Source organism: Hippopotamus amphibius, chromosome 9 (genome assembly GCF_030028045.1).
Source record: "Hippopotamus amphibius kiboko isolate mHipAmp2 chromosome 9, mHipAmp2.hap2, whole genome shotgun sequence".
NCBI lineage: Eukaryota > Metazoa > Chordata > Mammalia > Artiodactyla > Hippopotamidae > Hippopotamus > Hippopotamus amphibius.
Window position 1 is genome coordinate 1,696,637 of NC_080194.1, and position 18,821 is coordinate 1,715,457.

The 18,821-nt window shown below is 42.3% G+C and overlaps 2 protein-coding genes across 6 annotated transcripts in view; one reads left to right on the top strand and one right to left on the bottom strand.

Moving 5' to 3' along the window:
* Window positions 1–10,337, bottom strand: part of ATG13 (autophagy related 13) — a 40,463-nt gene extending 30,126 nt beyond the window's left edge. Inside the window, exons 1-2 of one of the 3 annotated variants that reach the window (XM_057748953.1) lie at window positions 9,834–10,337; window positions 9,362–9,474 (exon numbers count right to left, since the gene is read on the bottom strand). The gene's annotated coding sequence lies outside the window, so the exon portion shown is untranslated. The remainder of the gene's footprint in view (window positions 1–9,361; window positions 9,475–9,833) is intronic. The other 2 variants (XM_057748951.1, XM_057748950.1) reach the window with 2 other exon arrangements.
* Window positions 10,338–10,500: 163 nt separating this feature from the next.
* On the top strand, window positions 10,501–18,821 carry HARBI1 (harbinger transposase derived 1). 3 transcript variants are annotated; one of them, XM_057747741.1, is made up of 3 exons: window positions 10,501–10,804; window positions 12,357–13,175; window positions 17,934–18,821. In XM_057747741.1, exons 2-3 carry the CDS (start codon window positions 12,506–12,508, stop codon window positions 18,311–18,313), a joined length of 1,050 nt encoding a protein of 349 aa, XP_057603724.1. In that variant the 5' UTR covers window positions 10,501–10,804; window positions 12,357–12,505; the 3' UTR covers window positions 18,314–18,821. The 3 variants fall into 3 exon arrangements, with proteins under 3 accessions (XP_057603724.1, XP_057603723.1, XP_057603725.1); XM_057747740.1 differs by having other exon boundaries at window positions 10,503–10,602; XM_057747742.1 differs by having other exon boundaries at window positions 10,505–10,747.

Here is an 18,821-nt window from a genome sequence, read left to right on the forward strand (position 1 = left end):
AGAGAAAAGCATATTTTGGGGTGACATATTCTGGATTCCTTAATTCTCAAGAAGGAAAGGCCACTGGACCCGGCATCATGTTGCTAATGACCTCTGAAAGGAGAGCTTCTTAGAGTGGTAGTGAGGAATGGATTCAGCTACTTGTGAGAAGTTAGCTAGGGAAAGAGCTCAAGCTTTTCTGTTAAAAGGATTTTCCCTGTAGGACAGAATATCGGAGCAAATTTATAGGGAGGGGGAAGAAACCAATGAAGGAGAAATAAAACACCTTTGAGAAGAAATAATTGCTGAGATACCACAGGAGAATCCACTGATCCAAATTACAAAGGACTCATCTTGGGGGCCTATGAAACAATATGCTTGACACCCCCCTTCAGGCCTTCCTAATTTTGGTTTAAAAGAACACTAACAATTATTAGAGTAAAAATAAAAAGACCCTTTAAAAGGTTAAACAGCTCAAGGCCCTGAAGCAACACAGCAGCAGATCTGAGATAACAACAGTGCTGGAGAATTGTGCTGACCCTGCTTTACACTGAAGCGGGGAAGTGTTCCCACCACCAGAGCACCTACCCACACAAACATGATAATGACAAAACGACTCTTGTGACTTTTTGTACCCCTGGAAGCACTAAAAGAATTATGTTAGGGCTTCCTAGGTGGTGCAGTGGTTGGGAATCTGCCTGCCAATGCAGAGGACATGAGTTCGATCCCTGCTCCAGGAAGATCCCACATGCCGCGGGGCAACTAAGCCCGTGTGCCAAAAAAAAAAAAGGAATTATGTTACTAGTTAGTTATTGAGCCAAAAAGGGTGGTCACCACAGAGAAAAAGTTCTCTCTCGGGCAGCAGAGCTTATCGTCCCCTTAGGCCTAGACTATCTATCAAGGATGTTAGTTCATCCTTTACCATATAGGTGTAATAGAAGGTTTACCTTTGCTTTGCTCTTTGCAAAATTCCTTCTTTGAGTGCTCCAAGGAATATAAAGGGAAATTTAGTACAAACATTAAAAAAGAGACCTACAATTGAATTTTTCTTTTTTTCCTGCCCTTTACTACACTAGCTAATTACTAAATCCTTCAAACTTAAGCTTATACAAAATCCTTTATATCTGCAGCATTTTCATTTCCATGGATAACCACCTTAATCCAAGTCCATTTTTTATCTGGAAGAGACTCACTTGGTTAGTTAACTTTACCTTTGAAGAGGATCAGGCTATGCCATCCTAAAATATGCCACTTTGGCATAAAGATTATTTTAAGCTGAAGACATTTGAGATTCAGGATGTAGAAAAGAAACCTTCTCAGAGCTTCCCTTATCTGACTAAAAGCAGAAACTTCTAAGAAATGAGAACTGCCATAAATTCCCATTTCAGGTTGGCTTCTACTCCCAGGACAGAGACCAAGAGTAAATCTAATATAAATACCCTGTCTGGGGGAGTTTCATGGTCATGAAGAAGATGGAAAGACTATTTGCACCCACACAGGCAAATGTTTCACAAACTTTCTTATCTCCCATTTGTTCTCCTAAACAAGAAAACTTATTTGTTCTTCCCATTAAAGCCTTCCTCCCCTCCACTTCTCCTACTAAGTTAGGCATACAAGTTCCAAAATTTTACCACCTATTTGAGATACTCATCACTGAGCACTCCTGTGGTGTACACTTCGCAGGCATTAATAAATTCCGTCTTTTCTCTTGCTAATCTATCTTTTGTTGGTTTTTAATTTGCACACCCTAACCTACTGAATCTAAGAGGGTACAGGAAAAGTTTCTTCCCCAACACCTCCTTTAAGATTATACTGTAGAGGAGAAAAAGATGGCGGCTAAGTAGAGGGACGTCGAATGCATCCCTCTCCACAGATGCATTGGCAATGCACCAAAAGACGCAATAATTCCCACAGAGAACCAACTGAACACCAGCAGACGACCTCGGACACCAGAAAGGACCGCAAGGATCCCGACATAACTGATCATCACTGGGGTATAATTGTTTTACAATGTTGTGCCAATTTATGCTGTACAACAAAGTGAATCAGCTTTATTTATACATATATCCCCATACCCCTCCCTCTTGAGCCTCCCTCCCACCCTCCGTATCCCACCTCTTAGAGTAATGGAAATGAAAACAAAAATTAAAAAATGGGAAAAAAAAAAGATTATACTGTAAACCTCAGGTAAACCACTGAAAGGCTAGTCTTATAAAGTATTATGTCATCATACTGCGCCTGTGTGCCAGAAGTTTGGGCAGACTCTTCAGTCTGACCTTCAAGATTCCACCTGCAAAGTTAGCAGGGAAATAGCTGAAGTGATTTTTTTTAAATTATGTTTGACTTTCTATGATTTATTTCACTAAGTGTAATACTCTCCAGGTCCATCCATATTACAAATGGCAAATTTTTATTCTTTTATGGCTGAGTAGTATTCCATTGTGTGTGTGCGTGTGTGTGTATTTAAATAACACTTTATACCAATAAAGTGTTTTTAAATTCATGTTCAGCATGCAATACGTAAATCTGGGGAAAACTAAAATTAAAACTGACAATTTTACATTTCCTTCTTCAACTAACAGTGCAAGAGCAGGCCTTCAATCTCCTGCTGAAAACAAATTTTCAACTCCTTTGGGTAAGTAACAGGAGTGCAACGGTTGGATCATACGGTAAGAGTATGTTTATTTTGTAAGACACCATCAAACTGTCTTCCAAAGTGCCTGAATCATTTGGCATCCCCACCAGCAATGAGTGAGGCTTCCTGCTGCTCCACGGTCTCTCCAGCACTCGGTGCTGTCACCGTTTCTGGAATGCGGTCACTCTAACAGGGGTGAGGTGGGGTCTCACTATCTTAAGATACGTCTTCTGCACTATTTTCCCCCAGTCAATAGCTGGTCTTCTAATTCTCAGACAATCTTAATTTTTTTGAAAAGCAAATTTATATATGGAACTAATCTAATATTGAAGAGTTAAAGTTTCCCTGATTCATTTTAAGGATGCATGTTATTAAGCAAATTCAATTGTTCTGAGTAACAGCTCCTGGCATATTCATAATATTGCTTTCATACTTGTTTAATGCCTAGTTTTATTCACACATACTCTACAAAATAGTAACCTCAAAACTATTACAGAGATAATAGGATATTTTGCCTGCAATTAAAAAAAAAACAAACTTGCTGACAAACACTCAGCACAGACTTGAAAATGACTTATTTTCAAGACTGATAAGTATTTAAATAACACTTTATACCAATAAAGTGTTTTTAAATTCATGTTCAGCATGCAATACGTAAATCTGGGGAAAACTAAAATTAAAACTGACAATTTTACATTTCCTTCTTCAACTAACAGTGCAAGAGCAGAGATAATCGTTTCTTGCCATAATCATTATTCTATGGAAAGAATTTTCACATTTTCTCCAACACTGGTTTCAAAGGCAGTTGTACAATAAGTGGGGGAAAGAATACTTCTTCACAGTAAATTGCCAATTAGTAAACGTATAAGAAATAAAAGAATTAGAAAAATCACCATTTGGGGAGCTCCCTGGCAGTCCAGTGGTTAGGACTCGGTACTTTCACTGCCAATGCCTGGGTTTAATCCCTGGTCAGGGAACTAAGATCTAGCAAGCCATGTGGTGTGGAAAAGAAAAAGGAAGGAAGGAAGGGAGGGAGGGAGGGAGGAAGGAAGGAAGGAAGGAAGGAAGGAAGGAAGGAAGGAAAAGAAAGAAAGAATCTCCATTTCACAACCATCACAGGAATAAATGGTTCAAGCAAATCACCAGTGGATGATAAAACCACTGTGAAAATTTGTTGGTAAGTGGTATGTTCCCAGTCTTCCCGCAGGTGACTTATTAATTACAAAGAGAAGTCAAGTGAACACAATCTTAACAAAGTAATCAAAGGAACCTACCAACAACTGAAAAGCTGACATTATATCCTCTTGATATGATGTAGTGAGGACATGTCACTTATGCAGCTTTTATATTAAAACTGTATAACCCAAATCTGACCATGAGGAAGCAATCATATATTGAAAGATGGGACATTTTACATAATAATGGGCTTGTACTTTTCAAAAATGTCAATCTAATGAGAGAAAAAGTCTGAAGAACTGTTTTAGAGTAAAGGCAACAGAAGAGGTAGGACAACTAAATGACCCTGGACTTTTTTTTTAAGTTTCTCTAAAGGAGGGTATGGAGACAATTTGGCAACATCTGAATACTGACTGTATACTAAGTAACAGTATTGCATCAGTGTTGTTTCCTGAATTTGATACAATTACACTTTGTTCAATGTTTTTGTTCTTAAGTAAGATACAAGTGCAGCAAGGAAGACCCAATACAGCCAACAAACAAACAAAATAAATAAATAAATTTATTTTAAAAAACTGCCAATTAAGACAAAACTTGTTAGCAAAAAAATTATAAAAAAATTTTAACAGCGCTTTTAAATGTTCTGGATTCAGGTTTAAAAGCTCAATATGGCAAATCAGGAACAGTTAACGAGAAAAAAGTTAAGGGAGTTCCCCGAGGTCCAGCGGTTAGGACTCTGCGATTCCACTGCAGGGGGCACAGGTTCAATCCCTGGTTGGGAACTGTGATCCCGAAAGTTGGGTGGCACGGCCAAAAATCAAGCCCCACCCCCCCAAAAAAACCAGTTAAATGTAAGTTCAAGGGTAAAGAGAACAAAACAGTAATTTCCCCCCCTTTCTAGGCATCAAAATTAGTAAATTATAAAGTTTTTTTTTTCCACTTAGAAAGTTCTTTGTAGACAAATGAGAAACAGAACAGAAAACTTTAAACAACTGCAATAGGGACTTCCTTGGTGGTCCAGTGGGTAAGACTCCAAGCTCCCGATGCAGGAGGCCCACGGTTCAGTCCCTGGTGCGGGAACTAGATTCCACATGTATGCTGCAACTAAGAAGTCCACATGCAGCAACTAAAAAAATGGGGAAAAAAAAAAAGAAAAAAGATCCTGCATGCTGCAACTACAGATCCCACACACTGCAACAAAGATCTCACATGCTGCAACTTAAGACCCAGCACAGCCAAAACAAACAAACAAACAAACAAAAAACCAGGGACTTCCTAGGTGTTACAGTGGTTAAGAATCTGCCTGCCAATGCTGGGAACACGAGTTTGATCCCTGCTCCAGGAAGATCCCACATGCCACAGAGCAACTAAGCCTGCGGGAGAAGACCACTAAGCCTGCTGCACTCTAGAGCCCGTGTGTGGCAACTACTGAAGTCCACGTGCCTAGAGCCCAAGCTCCCCAACAAGAGAGAAGCCACTGCAATGAGGAGCCTGCGCAACACAACGAAGAGTAGCCTGCATTCACTGCAACTAGAGAAATCCCACGTGCAACAACAGAAGACCCAATGCAGCCAATAAATAAATAAATAAAAATTTAAAACTTTGTTTTTTTAACAAATAAAAAACAACAAAAACATGTTCTTAAAAAAAAAAAGGCTTAGGGGCTTCCTAGGTGGCGCAGTGGTTGAGAATCCGCCAGCCAATGCGGGGGACACGGGTTTGATCCCTGCTCCAGGAAGATCCCACATGCCTCGGAGCAACTAAGCCCGTGTGCCAAAAAAAAAACAAAACAAAACAAAAAACGCTTAAACCCTTTCTTAAAAACAAACAAAAACAACAAAAAACAATTGAAATAGTTTTCTACCTAAAGTTACAAAGAATGTTTGAAAATAAAGAAGCAAGCAAATACACTCAGCTGAGGGGGGAAAAACAGGAAGAGGAAAAAAAGAAAATGTAAGTGATGAAATGAGATTAAAAGGGACATTCAGTAATGATAAAATAATCTCTGAAAATAGCCATAAACCTTTACATGTAAGCAATACAGCAATAAAATAACATGAAGCAAAAATTCCTAGAGATACTAGGAGAGCTTGACAAAACCAAAACTACACCCGATGATTCAATATACCTCTTGACATATCAAGTAGACATAAAAAAATATTGAGGATCTGAATAATGATACCAAGTCATATGTATATGTAGTGGCATATAGTGCAAGTCACTCAACCTTTCTGTACCTCAGATTCCTTTCTCATAGGATTGTGGTGAGGATTAAGTAAGACAGTTTCTATAAAGAGTACTTGCTACATATGAGATCCTCAATAAAGCTCTTAATTATCTAACTCTATCTTTCACATTCTTCTCTTAGGCTCAAGGGACACCATAAACTGATTATGTTCTTGACCATTTAAAAAATTTATTTCCAAGATGTTATCACCCATAATCCAATAAACTAGAAACATATAATAAAAAGTTAACCATGTATACACTAGGAAGTGTTTTATAATAAACATGGAAATAAAAACCAGTTACAAATGATCTAGAAATTAACAAAATGAAGAGTATTTGACAACAAATGAGACAGCAAAACAAGAATTCAGAGGCAAATTTACAGCCTTAAAATGCCTTCATAATTAAAAAAAAAAAACAACTCAAATAAGTATTCAATGTAAGAAACCAGAATGTAAAATAAACAAAAGCAAATGGGAAGTGGGAATAAACATAAAAGATAAAAGCCGCATTAGATTAACTATGAACAATTTTAAAACCAGTCTAAAGAATACATAAGGCGAGTATCTGATTTTTTTTTTTTTTCCGATTTCTTGAAAACTGCAACAGAAATAGATTAAAGGGTAAAAACACCCTTAAGCTTATATTTAAAACAGGGCATCTAAAAACCTCCACAAGTATTTCTCTACATAATCTCTCCTAATGACCTAATAGCTGTGGGCAATATAGGAATGTGAGGGTGGAGACAAACCTCAAGCCTGGAAAGGATAGTCTGATTTTTAACTCTATTTCTTTCATATTTGTATGAATCAAAAGTCAAAAGTCAAAACAGTATTTTCCAAAATAATTACACTGTGTTATCACTTCTATAAATTCTTTATTCACCCTTATTTTTACTAAGATACTATTGACAGACTGTGCATGTTCACTGAGTTGTTCTTCTATGTTGTGGTGATTCACAATCTTATCCCTTCTCTCCTAACCAAGGGCATATGGGGGACACCACCAGGGCAAAAACAAATTTCTTGTGCCACCTACACTGGCATTTAGAGGCTTTCTAATAAACTGGCCCACATTTACTCTACAGTTAAAAACAACTATTTAAAACTAATTTTACATCCTTTTAAGGATTTAAAATCCTTTTAAGATTTAAAACTCAAACTTTTAAGTTTCTTTTTTTGGCCATGCCATGAGTGTCTGGGATCTCAGTTCCCTGACCAGGGATCAAACCCATGCCCCTGAAGTGGAAGCACAAAGTCCTAACCACTGGACCACCAGGGAAGCCCCAAGAAAACTTTACTCTCCTTCATCATAGAGGACCAGTTAGCCTCCTTGCATTCTCCCTGGCTACACGGCCTTTATCCTGTCAGAGACTACTTCCAGTTTTTATTGTTCTCCACGATTTGACAAAGGGGAGGCAAGGACCGGTAAGCCCATGAACCCTCTCCTCTATTACATCCATGTTTGGAAAAATGGTGCCCTATGGAAATTCATTTTACTCAACACCCCAAATTGGAAATTCCTTCTAAATGATCCACACAAAGTTTAGGCAAGCTTTTTCCAAAAATAAACTTTTAGTAAAGTATACATATCTTAAAACTCTTAAGTTAAAAAAAAAAAAAGAAAAAAAAAAAGAAAGAAAACTCTTAAGTAAACATACAAGCCAAAAGTCTTAAGCAATATGATAGTTCAACTATTAGCTGAATAGCCTGCATTTCTTAACCAGAGAGTTTCTATGCTTTTCTTCCATTGAAAAATAAAAACAGGGACCTCTCTGGTGGTCCAGTGATTAAGACTCCGAGCTCCCAATGCAGGGGGCCCAGGTTGGATCCCTGGTCAGAGAACTAGATCCCGCATGCCACAATTTAGAGCCTGCGTGCCACAACTGAAAAAGATCCCATGTGCTGCAACTAAGACCCGGCACAGCCAAATAAATATTTTTTAAAAAATATAAAAACAAAAAACTTAAGTTGAATAATAAAGGGTCATAACAGTGAGGAATTTTTTAGGCGTACACTTCATGCTCGGTAATCTAAGCAGCGCTCCAACCACAGTGTTATGAATGTCACTTTCATCTCTTCTATAATAAAGAAAAAAGTGTTTAAAAAAGTAAAAGAAATATTTAAAATAAAGTTTTAGGGATTTCCAGGTATTACTAAGATTAAATAAGTTCCCTCCAGATAAAAATTCCGAAATAAGTAACCTGCACCCCCACTGGGACAAAAGGCAATTGCAGAGCATCGGTAATGAACCTTATCAAGTGAGAGCAATAAGTTCTACAGTGGTTGCATTTTCTGATTAGTCAACATTATCTCTGAAAACTCACTCATGTAGTAGGTCTCATGTCTCTGAAAGTTCAATATTAAAGTCTTAGGCTTCTTTCTGCATTTAGGCTGTGGACACCACGCTCTGAGTCATGGAGGTCATAAGCTAATAAAGCTGGGTGGATGCAAGCAGGAAAGACAATGGAAGAAAAGAGATTTCTTGCCCCCACCTCCGTACAGTACAATTCCAGTATGTGTATGTGGTAGGAATGAACTGTGTCCAGCTGATTCTTAGGCCTTAAATAAAACAATCTAATCTGGAGTATTCAACAACTGAAGATCGGCAGTTTTTGCAGATCTTAATAAGCGCTCAAGGAAAAAAATACAAAAAATTAAGAACTGTTAGGTGTAAGAACAGTAATTGTAGTTTTTATGAAATGTAAATATCCAAAAGTTGCCACAGCCGTCTTAACTTTAGACCCAAATGGGTACAATTTGAAAAGAGCAGGAGAATTAACTACATGCATTTTACTATACAGATGAGTATATATGACATTTGCTTCAGCACTTATCCACTAAGCATTAAAAATATCAACTGAGGATTCCATTCCACATGCATTCACAAGACTTCTGCTCAGCTGAAAAATGGAGTTGAAAGAAACAAACAGAAACTTGTAATTTAGTTGGAGCCAAAACATCTAGGCACGAAAAGGACTAACACGTGAAACAACGCACAATAACCTGGAGTTAATACAGTGTAAAGAAAGGATCTGTTGTTTCTTATTATCGCACATCTCCCATCGAAGGTGTTCAATGAATCCTACCACCTTAGGAGATGACTTTTAAACTGAGTATAATGAAAACATAGGTACTTTTGTTCTTTAAATATTCGTTCATTCATATCCTTCCTCCGCCCCCCACCCCTTTCCCTGTGGCTGTGGGATGGCCAGAAAAGGAAGAAATACTAAAAGCGAAATGCTACACTGAATTGACCAGGAAAAGGTGGTAAATAACTGACTGGGAAAGCGAAAACTGAGAAGAGTTAGTGATGAATGCAAGAAGGTGCTGAGCCACTTACCCAGAGATTTATTTAATGAGAATGGATCGCAGGTTTCCACAGGTCGTTCCACTGCCAGTAAGATAGCCGTGAACCTTGGGTCTCTTTTTTCACCCGTCAACAGTCACCCTCACCTACACGCGGAGTACATATGTGGCACTCAACAAATCTTGGCTGAATGAACGCCTACCTCGTTCATACTGGTCCCCAACCACAGAGTTGCGGCCCCACAAATTCCCCCCCCAAAAGCCTTCCGACTTCACCCAAGGAGCTGAGAAAGCAGGGTCGAAAGCTCTGGGGATCTGTGTAAGGACTGGGAAGGTCAAGGGCCAACGAGGCCTACCCTAACCCGACTCCCCGAGGAAAGCTCCGGGGGCCGACCTGCAGCTAGTCGGCCTCGGCTTCGCCAGGAGGCAGCCGACAGGCCGCAGATCCACAGCCTCCCACCCGCGGGCGCGGAGAGGCCCGGGGGTGTCCCCGCTGAAGTCAGTACCTGTGAAGCTGCGACACAGAGAGCGGCTCGGGGCTCTCATTACGGAGGCCGGGGCCTGGGGCCGGCCGGCGGCGCCTCCCGGCTGAGGGCTCCGCGCTCCGCAGCGGCAATGACAGCACGGGGGGCAGAAAACACCTCACGCCTCAGGAGCCTCGCGGCTCGCAGGCCCCGGGAGTTTCGTTCCCAAGACTGCGCGACCTGTCGCACTCACGTCTACAGGCGCTCTTCAAGGCTCCCGTCACAGCGCAAGCGATCACTCCCGCCGTAAGGCCAGCGGCCGGCCGCTGCCCGGCGCCGCCATCGTTCGTGTTTGTTTTCATCCGCTCCGGGGACGACGCGGCGAGGAAGAGGGCTGTGGGGGAAATACAGCTATCCACCCTCAGCCGCACTTTCGCTACAACATGGATGCCCTACTTAGTCTCTTTCCTCTTTGACGGTCCCAGAAAAGCGGGTTTCCTCACCATAGAAGTCTGACTCGCCGGTCTCCTCAGGCGCCTCAGAAAACAAAAGCGTAAAGAGGGGGGTCTTTGAAAGAGCGCGAGCGTTTGGGCCGCGCGTGGAATGTGCGCCGGCGAATGGCAGGTCGCGGCGGCCGCGGCCGTGGGGACGCGGCCTCGGGCGGGCGGGGACGCGAGGGGGCGGGGCCTAGACAGAACGCCGTGGCGGCTCGTGCGCGGCCGCCGGCTCGGGAGGCGGGCCGGGCCCGGCCGGCTGGGCGGCTGGCTGGGCGGCTGGGCGGTGCGGCCGGTAACCTGGCAGCTGGGGAGAGGTGGGTGCGCGGCCTCGGCTGACACTGAGCGGCCGGGGCAAACGCACTTCCGTATCCGTTTCTGAGGCATCTCTTAGAAGCCTTAGCGGTGGAGTCGCCGCTCGTTTCTGGCTCTCCCGGCCTCTTCTTCTGCGCCTTCCTTCCGGTGTGTCTGGTCTTCCCTGTTTCCTAGCCCTCCCCCTCACGATTTGGATTTCTTGAGGTGAGGAGACAGCCTTTTGTTAGAACACAGAATCTCCGTGGACCAGCCCGGGTCGTGGGCGGGTCTCTTGCCCCTTCGTCCCTGGGCAGACGGGTTGGCACAGTGACACTCCCCACCCCTCCTCGGCCCCGTCTCTTCCCCCGTACTTAGCAGGTGGGGCCCGAGGGCTTTGGGCGGTGAGTCCGGCCGTGACTAATCCCTGTGCTGGGTAGTGATGACTTCTCTCAGCGGCTTCGTGGCCTGTATAGTTAGGAGCAGACCTCTTTTACTCTGTGGATGATGATGCCGTCACCTCCATCAGTCCTTCGTTCTGCCAGTTCAAATGCCAGCCATTAAATGAGCCACCGAAGTTCAACTCCCGTTCTCCTTCAGACCAAAGCAAGCCTGTCGTGTAGCCATGAGTAGGTGCAGAAAAAGCCAGAGTGACTGTTATAGCACCTTTTACTGGAACAAAATGGAAATTTGAGAAAAGGATCTGTTGTAGCCTTTGAATCACTTTTTTTTTTTTAATTTTTAAAAAATGTAGCATATTTTTAAAGTCTTTATTGAGTTTGTTATAATATTGCTTCTGTTTTGGGGGGGGGGTTCTGTTTTGTTTTCTTTTGTTTTAATGTTCTTGGCTTTTTGGCTACAAGACATGTAGGATCTCAGCTCCCCAGTCAGGGATCAAACCCCCAGCATTGGAAGGTGAAGTCTTTTTTTTTTTTTAATTTATTTTTTGGCAGCGTTGGGTCTTCATTGCTTCGCACAGTGTTTCTCTTGTTGTGTTGAGCCGGGGCTACTCTTTGTTGTGGTGCACGGGCTTTGCATTGCGGTGTCTCTAGGCACACAGGCTTCAGTAGTTGTGGCATGTGTGCTCAGTAGTTGCAGTGCTTGGGCTTCTAGGGTGCTCAGGCTTCAGTAGTTGTGGCTCACAGGCTCTAGAGCACAGGTCAGTAGTTGTGGCACAGGGGCCTGGTTGCTCTGCGGCATGTGGGATCCTCCCGGACCAGAGATCGAACCCATGTCCCCTGCATTGGCAGGTGGATTCTTTTTGTTGTTGTTGTTTTTTAAAAATTCTTCTTACCAATAACACTCAGGGAATTTCCCAAGGGTTTTATTTTATTTTTAAATTTATTTATTTGTTGGCTGCGTTGGGTCTTTGTTGCTGCGTGCAGGCTTTCTCTAGTTGTGGCGAGCGGGGGGTACTCTTTGTTGCGGTGCATAAGCTCCTCATTGCCGTGGTTTCTCTTGTTGCGGAGCACGGGCTCTAGGCGCGTGGGCTTCAGTAGTTGCGGCACATGGGCTCAGTAGTTGTGGTCACGGGCTCTAAAGCGCAGGCTCAATAGTTGTGGCGCACAGGCTTAGTTGCTCCACAGCATGCGGGATCTTCTTGGAGCAGGGCTCAAACCCGTGTCCCCTGTATTGGCAGGCGGATTCTTAACCACTGTGCCACTTAGGAAGCCCAGTAGGCGGATTCTTGACTACTGGACTGCCAGGGAAATCCCTGAATCACTTTAAAGTCTTTGGTAGGTTTCTAATGTTTCTTGTTTTTTTTCTTTTAACCTTATAGAGAGAAGATTATAAATGCCAGAGCCATTTAAATGATGGTTAGCCACTGAATTCTGAAACTTCCTTAAATACCTTCTTGTACCAACATCTTCAGTGGAAAGAGTTCAGGAAAAGTAGCAGAGGAAAGGAGAGACAACATTTTCACGTACCATGGCTATACCAATAACAGTACTTGACTGTGATCTCTTGCTATATGGCCGAGGTCACCGGACACTGGACCGCTTTAAGCTGGATGATGTGACGGATGAATACTTGATGTCCATGTATGGGTTTCCTCGACAGTTCATTTACTACTTGGTGGAGCTCTTGGGGGCGAGTCTTTCTAGACCTACTCAGAGATCCAGGGCTATTAGCCCAGAGACACAGGTCCTTGCAGCACTGGGCTTCTATACCTCAGGTTCCTTCCAGACTCGGATGGGAGATGCTATTGGAATCAGTCAGGCATCTATGAGTCGATGTGTTGCCAACGTCACCGAAGCACTTGTGGAAAGAGCTTCACAGTTCATCCGCTTTCCAGCCGATGAAGGCTCCGTGCAGGCTCTGAAGGATGAATTCTATGGGTTGGCAGGGATGCCAGGGGTCATAGGGGTGGTCGACTGTATCCACGTGGCAATCAAGGCACCAAATGCTGAAGACCTTTCTTATGTGAACCGCAAAGGTCTTCATTCTTTAAACTGCCTGATGGTGTGTGACATCAGAGGGGCACTGATGACTGTAGAGACAAACTGGCCGGGGAGCCTCCAGGACTGTGCTGTGCTACAACAGTCTTCTCTCAGCAGTCAGTTTGAAGCTGGGATGCACAAAGAGAGCTGGCTGCTTGGTAAGTCTGCAGGTATAAATGCTTCATTTTTGTAACTATAGGAAAATTTTTTGGCAGAGTAGAATGAAACATGGGGGTCTGTAGACCTGAGTCTTAGTCCTGTTCTTTTTATTAACACAACCTCAGATGAGAACTCTCTGAGTGTTAATTTTTTTTAAATCAACATTTAAAAGACACTTGTAAACATTTAAAAACATGATTTGACCCAGCTCTTCCAAGAATTTATCTCGGAGGTACATGTTCAGAAATACGTAAAACAAAATTACACACAGGAATTTGCATCGCAGCAGTGTTTTGTAGTCACAAACAGCAATAGCAACAACAACAACCCTACAAAAACATTCCCCTTAAATGCAGCCAAAATACTTAGTGCAGATCTGGTTAAATATGGTACGTCCATTCAATTGAGCCTTAATTTTTATCATCTGTAAAATGGTGAAAATAATGCTAGTGGCAGTAACACCTGTGGTTAGGATGAGGGGATATGTATGAAAGCTCACTCTAAAGCATTGTGCACATGTAGTATTTCTGCCGCTGGTGACTGTCCGCATGATAGCTGCGTGAAAATGATAGCAGACAGTGCATTTACACAGTTCTTATGGGAACTCACTTCATAGATTCGTCTGCCTGGGCGCCCTCAGAAAGCCGGGCGTAATGATCTGAGTAGGACAAGAACCTATTCAGTACTGAGCAGTGCACACTGATGTCACTGTAGAGCTGGGAGGAGTACAGTTAGTTAGCATTGATAAAACCCTCGAGGCTGGCAGCTTTCTTTTTTGTTTTTGTTTTTTTTTAAAGCACTACTCTTCCATGTGAGCAACAGGACAAGGGCTACCTTGTACACAGCATATTATGTGAGAGACGAAGGCATGTTGAGGTTTGGAAGACCTCTCTTTAAGACCACTCGTCGTGTCTGCACTGCACATGCTCATAGCAAAGTGTTTCACGTGTAATAAACACTCAGGAATTTTTCTCTTTAATGTGCTTACTGGCAGTTAAAGAAAAACCTCCCCTTGGGACTTCCCTGGCGGTCCAGTGGTTAAGACTCCGAGCTTCCCCTGCAGGGGGCACGGGTTGGATCCCTGGTCAGGGAACTAAGATCCCACATGACACATGGGGAGGCCAAAACCAAAACAAAAACAAAGAACCCACCCACCCCCACCCACTGTTCCAAGTGAGAAGAGACTGCTGTCACACTGATTGGTTTAGAGCTGCCAGGGTACCATGGGCAACATCTTGCAGCTTCGGTGATTTTCTTCCATTGTTGCTTATACACACTGTTGTCAGTGCCCCACCTTCTCGCTACCCTACTGGACCTTTGTCTTAATCCCACCTTTTGCCGACTCGGAACGTTCAAATTCCATTTTCATACGACTCGCACCAAGACGTGAAGGAAAGACTTTGCAAGTGTCTCATCCAAATACTTCCACAGCTGGGGAAGTACTTGGGTTCCAAGCTGATTTCTTATGAAGTCGCTTTGGTACCCTAACTCTAAAGCCAGCTAAAAATGATTGAGCACTTAGAATTTGTCAGGCAATCGTGTGAGCACTTTGCATTGGATTATCTCACTTAGTCCTTATAAAAACTCTTGAGTTAAATACTAATAGCAACATTTTCGCAGAAGAGGAAATTAAGCACAGAACATCTGTGACATTTGTGTTTATGACTTTAAACTGGGTCATATGAGAAGTTACTCTATTTGGCAGATGATCTTTTTGTTAGGACTAAAAGGTCATGTATGAATTACCGATTTTCTTTTCCTTCACACCTTGGGACCCCAGGTTCAGTTGGAATTATGACTTTAAAGTAGTTTGTTAGTTGTTTACAGGACATAGTTGAAAATAAGTAAAAACTTGGACAAATTTTTATATATTTTTCTGATTCCCCTCTTTACAGAAAGAGTGGAAGTGGGAGAGATGGATATTACAACAACATTTAACAGATGTTTACTAAGACCAGTTTTGGTATCAGGCCACATGCTAAGCCCTAATGATGCTAGGGAAGTATTCCCACAGAAGTTGATGATGTGGAAATTGATTCCCTTAGAACTATCAGTTCTAACACAGACCCCTTGGAAACCCTCCACGAGCTGTAACAGGCAAAACAGTTTGAAGACCCCTGAACTAGTATAGTGTTTCACAAATTTTCCGGATCAAAAGAGTTATCTGGGGAATTTATTTAAGGTGTACACTTCTGGGCCCCACTTCAAATTTCAGGAATGAGAACCTTTAAGAAAAGAATCGACATCATTTTTAGCAGGTGCCCTAAATTATTTGTAATGAATAGCCGTTTGGAAAACACTGGTCTTGACGTGCAGGGAAGACTGGCAGGATTACGAGGAGTGACACGACACTAAAAGAAAGAAAAGAGAGAGATGAGATCATTGGTTGTATCTTAAAAACACCATCAGATTTGTAGCATGGTTCTAGATTTGCCAGACCTAGAACTAGCTGTTTGTCTGTTTAGCGTATTTTCACCTAGGGTGTCATCCCTTCATGTCCTCATTCTCATCTGCCCCTTCAGAGAGCATCACCTATTTCCTCTTCTTTAAATGTATCTTCTCCTACAAACAATTCAGCCTGAGTTATTTCTTCAGCTCTTGGCCTAGTCTTTTTAAGCAGCTTTGGGTAAGATCTGCCAGAATGGCTCTTGGATGACTGATCGTATAAGCAATTGTAGTCTGTTTAGCAATTCTGATCCTAATCCCCTCCTGAGTGGTCTGTCTTCCAGTGGTGCTTGGATTATAACCAGTTAATGACAAGGGAACATTTTGTAAAAGATCTGCATTAACTAGCTTGTCTAGTATGTTTCCCCAATTAAGGCTCATACTGTTTCTTTGAGGGATGTTTAACAAATATCTAGTATCTCTGTGTTTTGGCATTCATCTCAGATATTTTTCTTATTCTCTTTTACAGCATTATACCACTGTTTTAGTGACTTTGAGTCTGACATTATTAGCATTTAGTGACCAGCTCCTTCCTCTTCCTGTGTGTGACATATCAAAGGATGGCTGACACATATTTTTATTTTCTCGTTTGTAAAATGAGTTCAGTAATATCTGCCTGGTGGAGTTGGGATTGGACAAGAAGTAATATTTAAAGTGCCCAATACGATGCCTACTACATAGCAGGTATTCAGTGAGTCATAGATATTATTTTCGTTATTATTTACAACATAAGTGTCTTAAATTCAGTATTTAGTAGGGATGAGTTCAATTAAAATAGGTTGTATATAGGAAGAAAAAAAGTCAGCTAAATATACAACTTGAAAATTTTTTGAGACATCTCAGATATTTAAAGTTAATCCAGTATACCTAAAACTAATACAATGTTATATGTCAATATCTAAGTAATTTTTTTAATTTAAAAAATTACATTTAAAATAAAGTTAACCCATGTGGAATTCCCTGGCGGTCCAGTGGTTAAGACTTGGTGCTTTCACTGCTGTGGGCCCGGGTTTGACCCCGGCCAGGGAACTAAGATTCCACAAGCCACGCGACGTAGTTGAGAAAAAAAAGAAATGTAAGCTCCTAAAAGAAGGGAGTTCTATATGTTTGGAACAGTGCCTAGCACTCTGAACAGTCCATAGGTATTTACTGAAGTTGATGGCGGGTGGGGAACACAGCAACTATGCAAGTTGGTATTCCTGGGGTCTGTTTGTCTCAAGTTTCTAAGGGGTTCTTCCTCTGAGACATTTCATCATCCAGGTTGAGTGAGTCAGGACAATTAAACATTATAGAAACATAGTGCTGTGTTAATGGGACATTGCACCCCAGCTGTGTTTTGTTTTTAGTGCTTCCCAGGATTATTTGATAAAGAAGTCACTTAGGGGAAATGCCTGTGTATGTTATTTTAATTGACTTCTTATTTTATTTATTTACCCCTGCCTATGACTATTTGCATGGTTGTATTTATGCTGTCCTTGTAAATGTGAAGTTCTACCAGTTTTTCTATTACCAAGGCATGGTTCTGACGGATGTAATATCTCGGAAGGCAGAACACCTGAGTTCTGGTCGCCACTGGGACTTTTATTCTTCTTAGCGCTGAGAAAATGAATGAATGATTATTGTCTATGAAATACTCTGAAATTCCTAGGGAGTGCTTTCAGACCTGACATTTTGACGGTAAAGTTAGAGATGTTTCCTCACAAGTGTTTTGAGGTCTCCAGGCAGAATTCTTTTTTTTTCTCTCTTGCACTCTTGCTCTTTAGAGATTTTGAAGATTGGCTTGCTTTGTAATAGTTTCTACTAACTTTTTATTAAAGAATAATATTTCTGAATTCAGAAAATCCTGGAATTCCCTGGCATTCCAGTGGTTGGGACTCCATGCTTGCAATTCGCTGGGGCCTGGGTTCGATCCCTAGTCAGGGAACTAGGATCCTGGAAGCTTCACATGGTGGGCCAAAAAAAGAAAGAGGAAAAAAAAAAAGAGAGAGAGAGAGAAAATCCCGGAATTTCATTTCCTCCAGTGCCTTCACCTCCGTCCTACATTCTTTCCGACTTAGCTTTCTTTAGCCGGGTCAGGCTTTTTCTTTGTTGGTTTTAACCAAGGGTATTCCCAGCCAAGACTCCAGTCTTCCTGCTCATGACATGCACATGCCTCCTTTTTACCACAGCATTTCCCTCTTCATTTCCCGGGTATGCTTTTGGCTCCAGAAGCTGTTGCATTTCCTTGTCCATTCTGTATACACTCCTGGATTTTCCTTTTTGTTTGTCTTCCAGTTATAAACATTTGTGATGTCTTTGGACCTTCCCCACAGGTGACAGTTCCTTCTTTCTCCGCACCTGGCTCATGACCCCACTTCACATTCCTGAAACTCCAGCCGAATATCGCTATAACATGGCCCATTCTGCAACTCACAGTGTGATTGAGAAGACCTTCCGAACCCTCTGCTCCCGATTCCGCTGCCTGGATGGATCCAAGGGGGCACTGCAGTACTCACCGGAGAAGTCCAGCCACATCATCTTGGCCTGCTGTGTCCTCCACAACATATCCCTGGAGCATGGGATGGATGTTTGGTCCTCTCCAGTGACAGGACCCATGGAACAGCCGCCGGAGGAAGAGTATGAGCACATGGAGTCCTTGGACCTAGACGCTGACCGTATCCGTCAGGAGTTGATGCTCACTCACTTCAGCTAATGTGCAAGGTGGGGAATGGAGGGAGGCTTTTCAGAAGGCGCTGTGACAGACTTTCCCTCTCACCACCCCCTGCACAGTTCCACCATCTAGCAGGACAGTGTGTGGACCCTTGTCACAAACTGACATTTAATCTGCGTGGTTTAGAAGGCTTGGGGCTACACCAGAATATCGTGATTCATTTGCAAACTTATTAACTAAACCAAAACCCCCAAGATGACAGTTCCCTGCTGTCCATTGAACACCAGGTTAGCACCACGCACTCATTTGAGAGTTCCCTGGTGGCAGACATTTATATCATGCTTACAAAATCACAGCAAAGGGGAAAACAGCATCTAGATAGCCAGAACACTTTCTTTGTTTCAGTTATCTAGAGATTTCAAAAGAAAGCCGTATTTGTCTTGAATGATTTGGATGGTATTTTAGCTTTTCTACTTACTACTGAGGCAAGCGTGAAGAGCAGATTTCAGTTGGGGAATGGTCTTCTGACATAAGTAAATGGCTACTAATC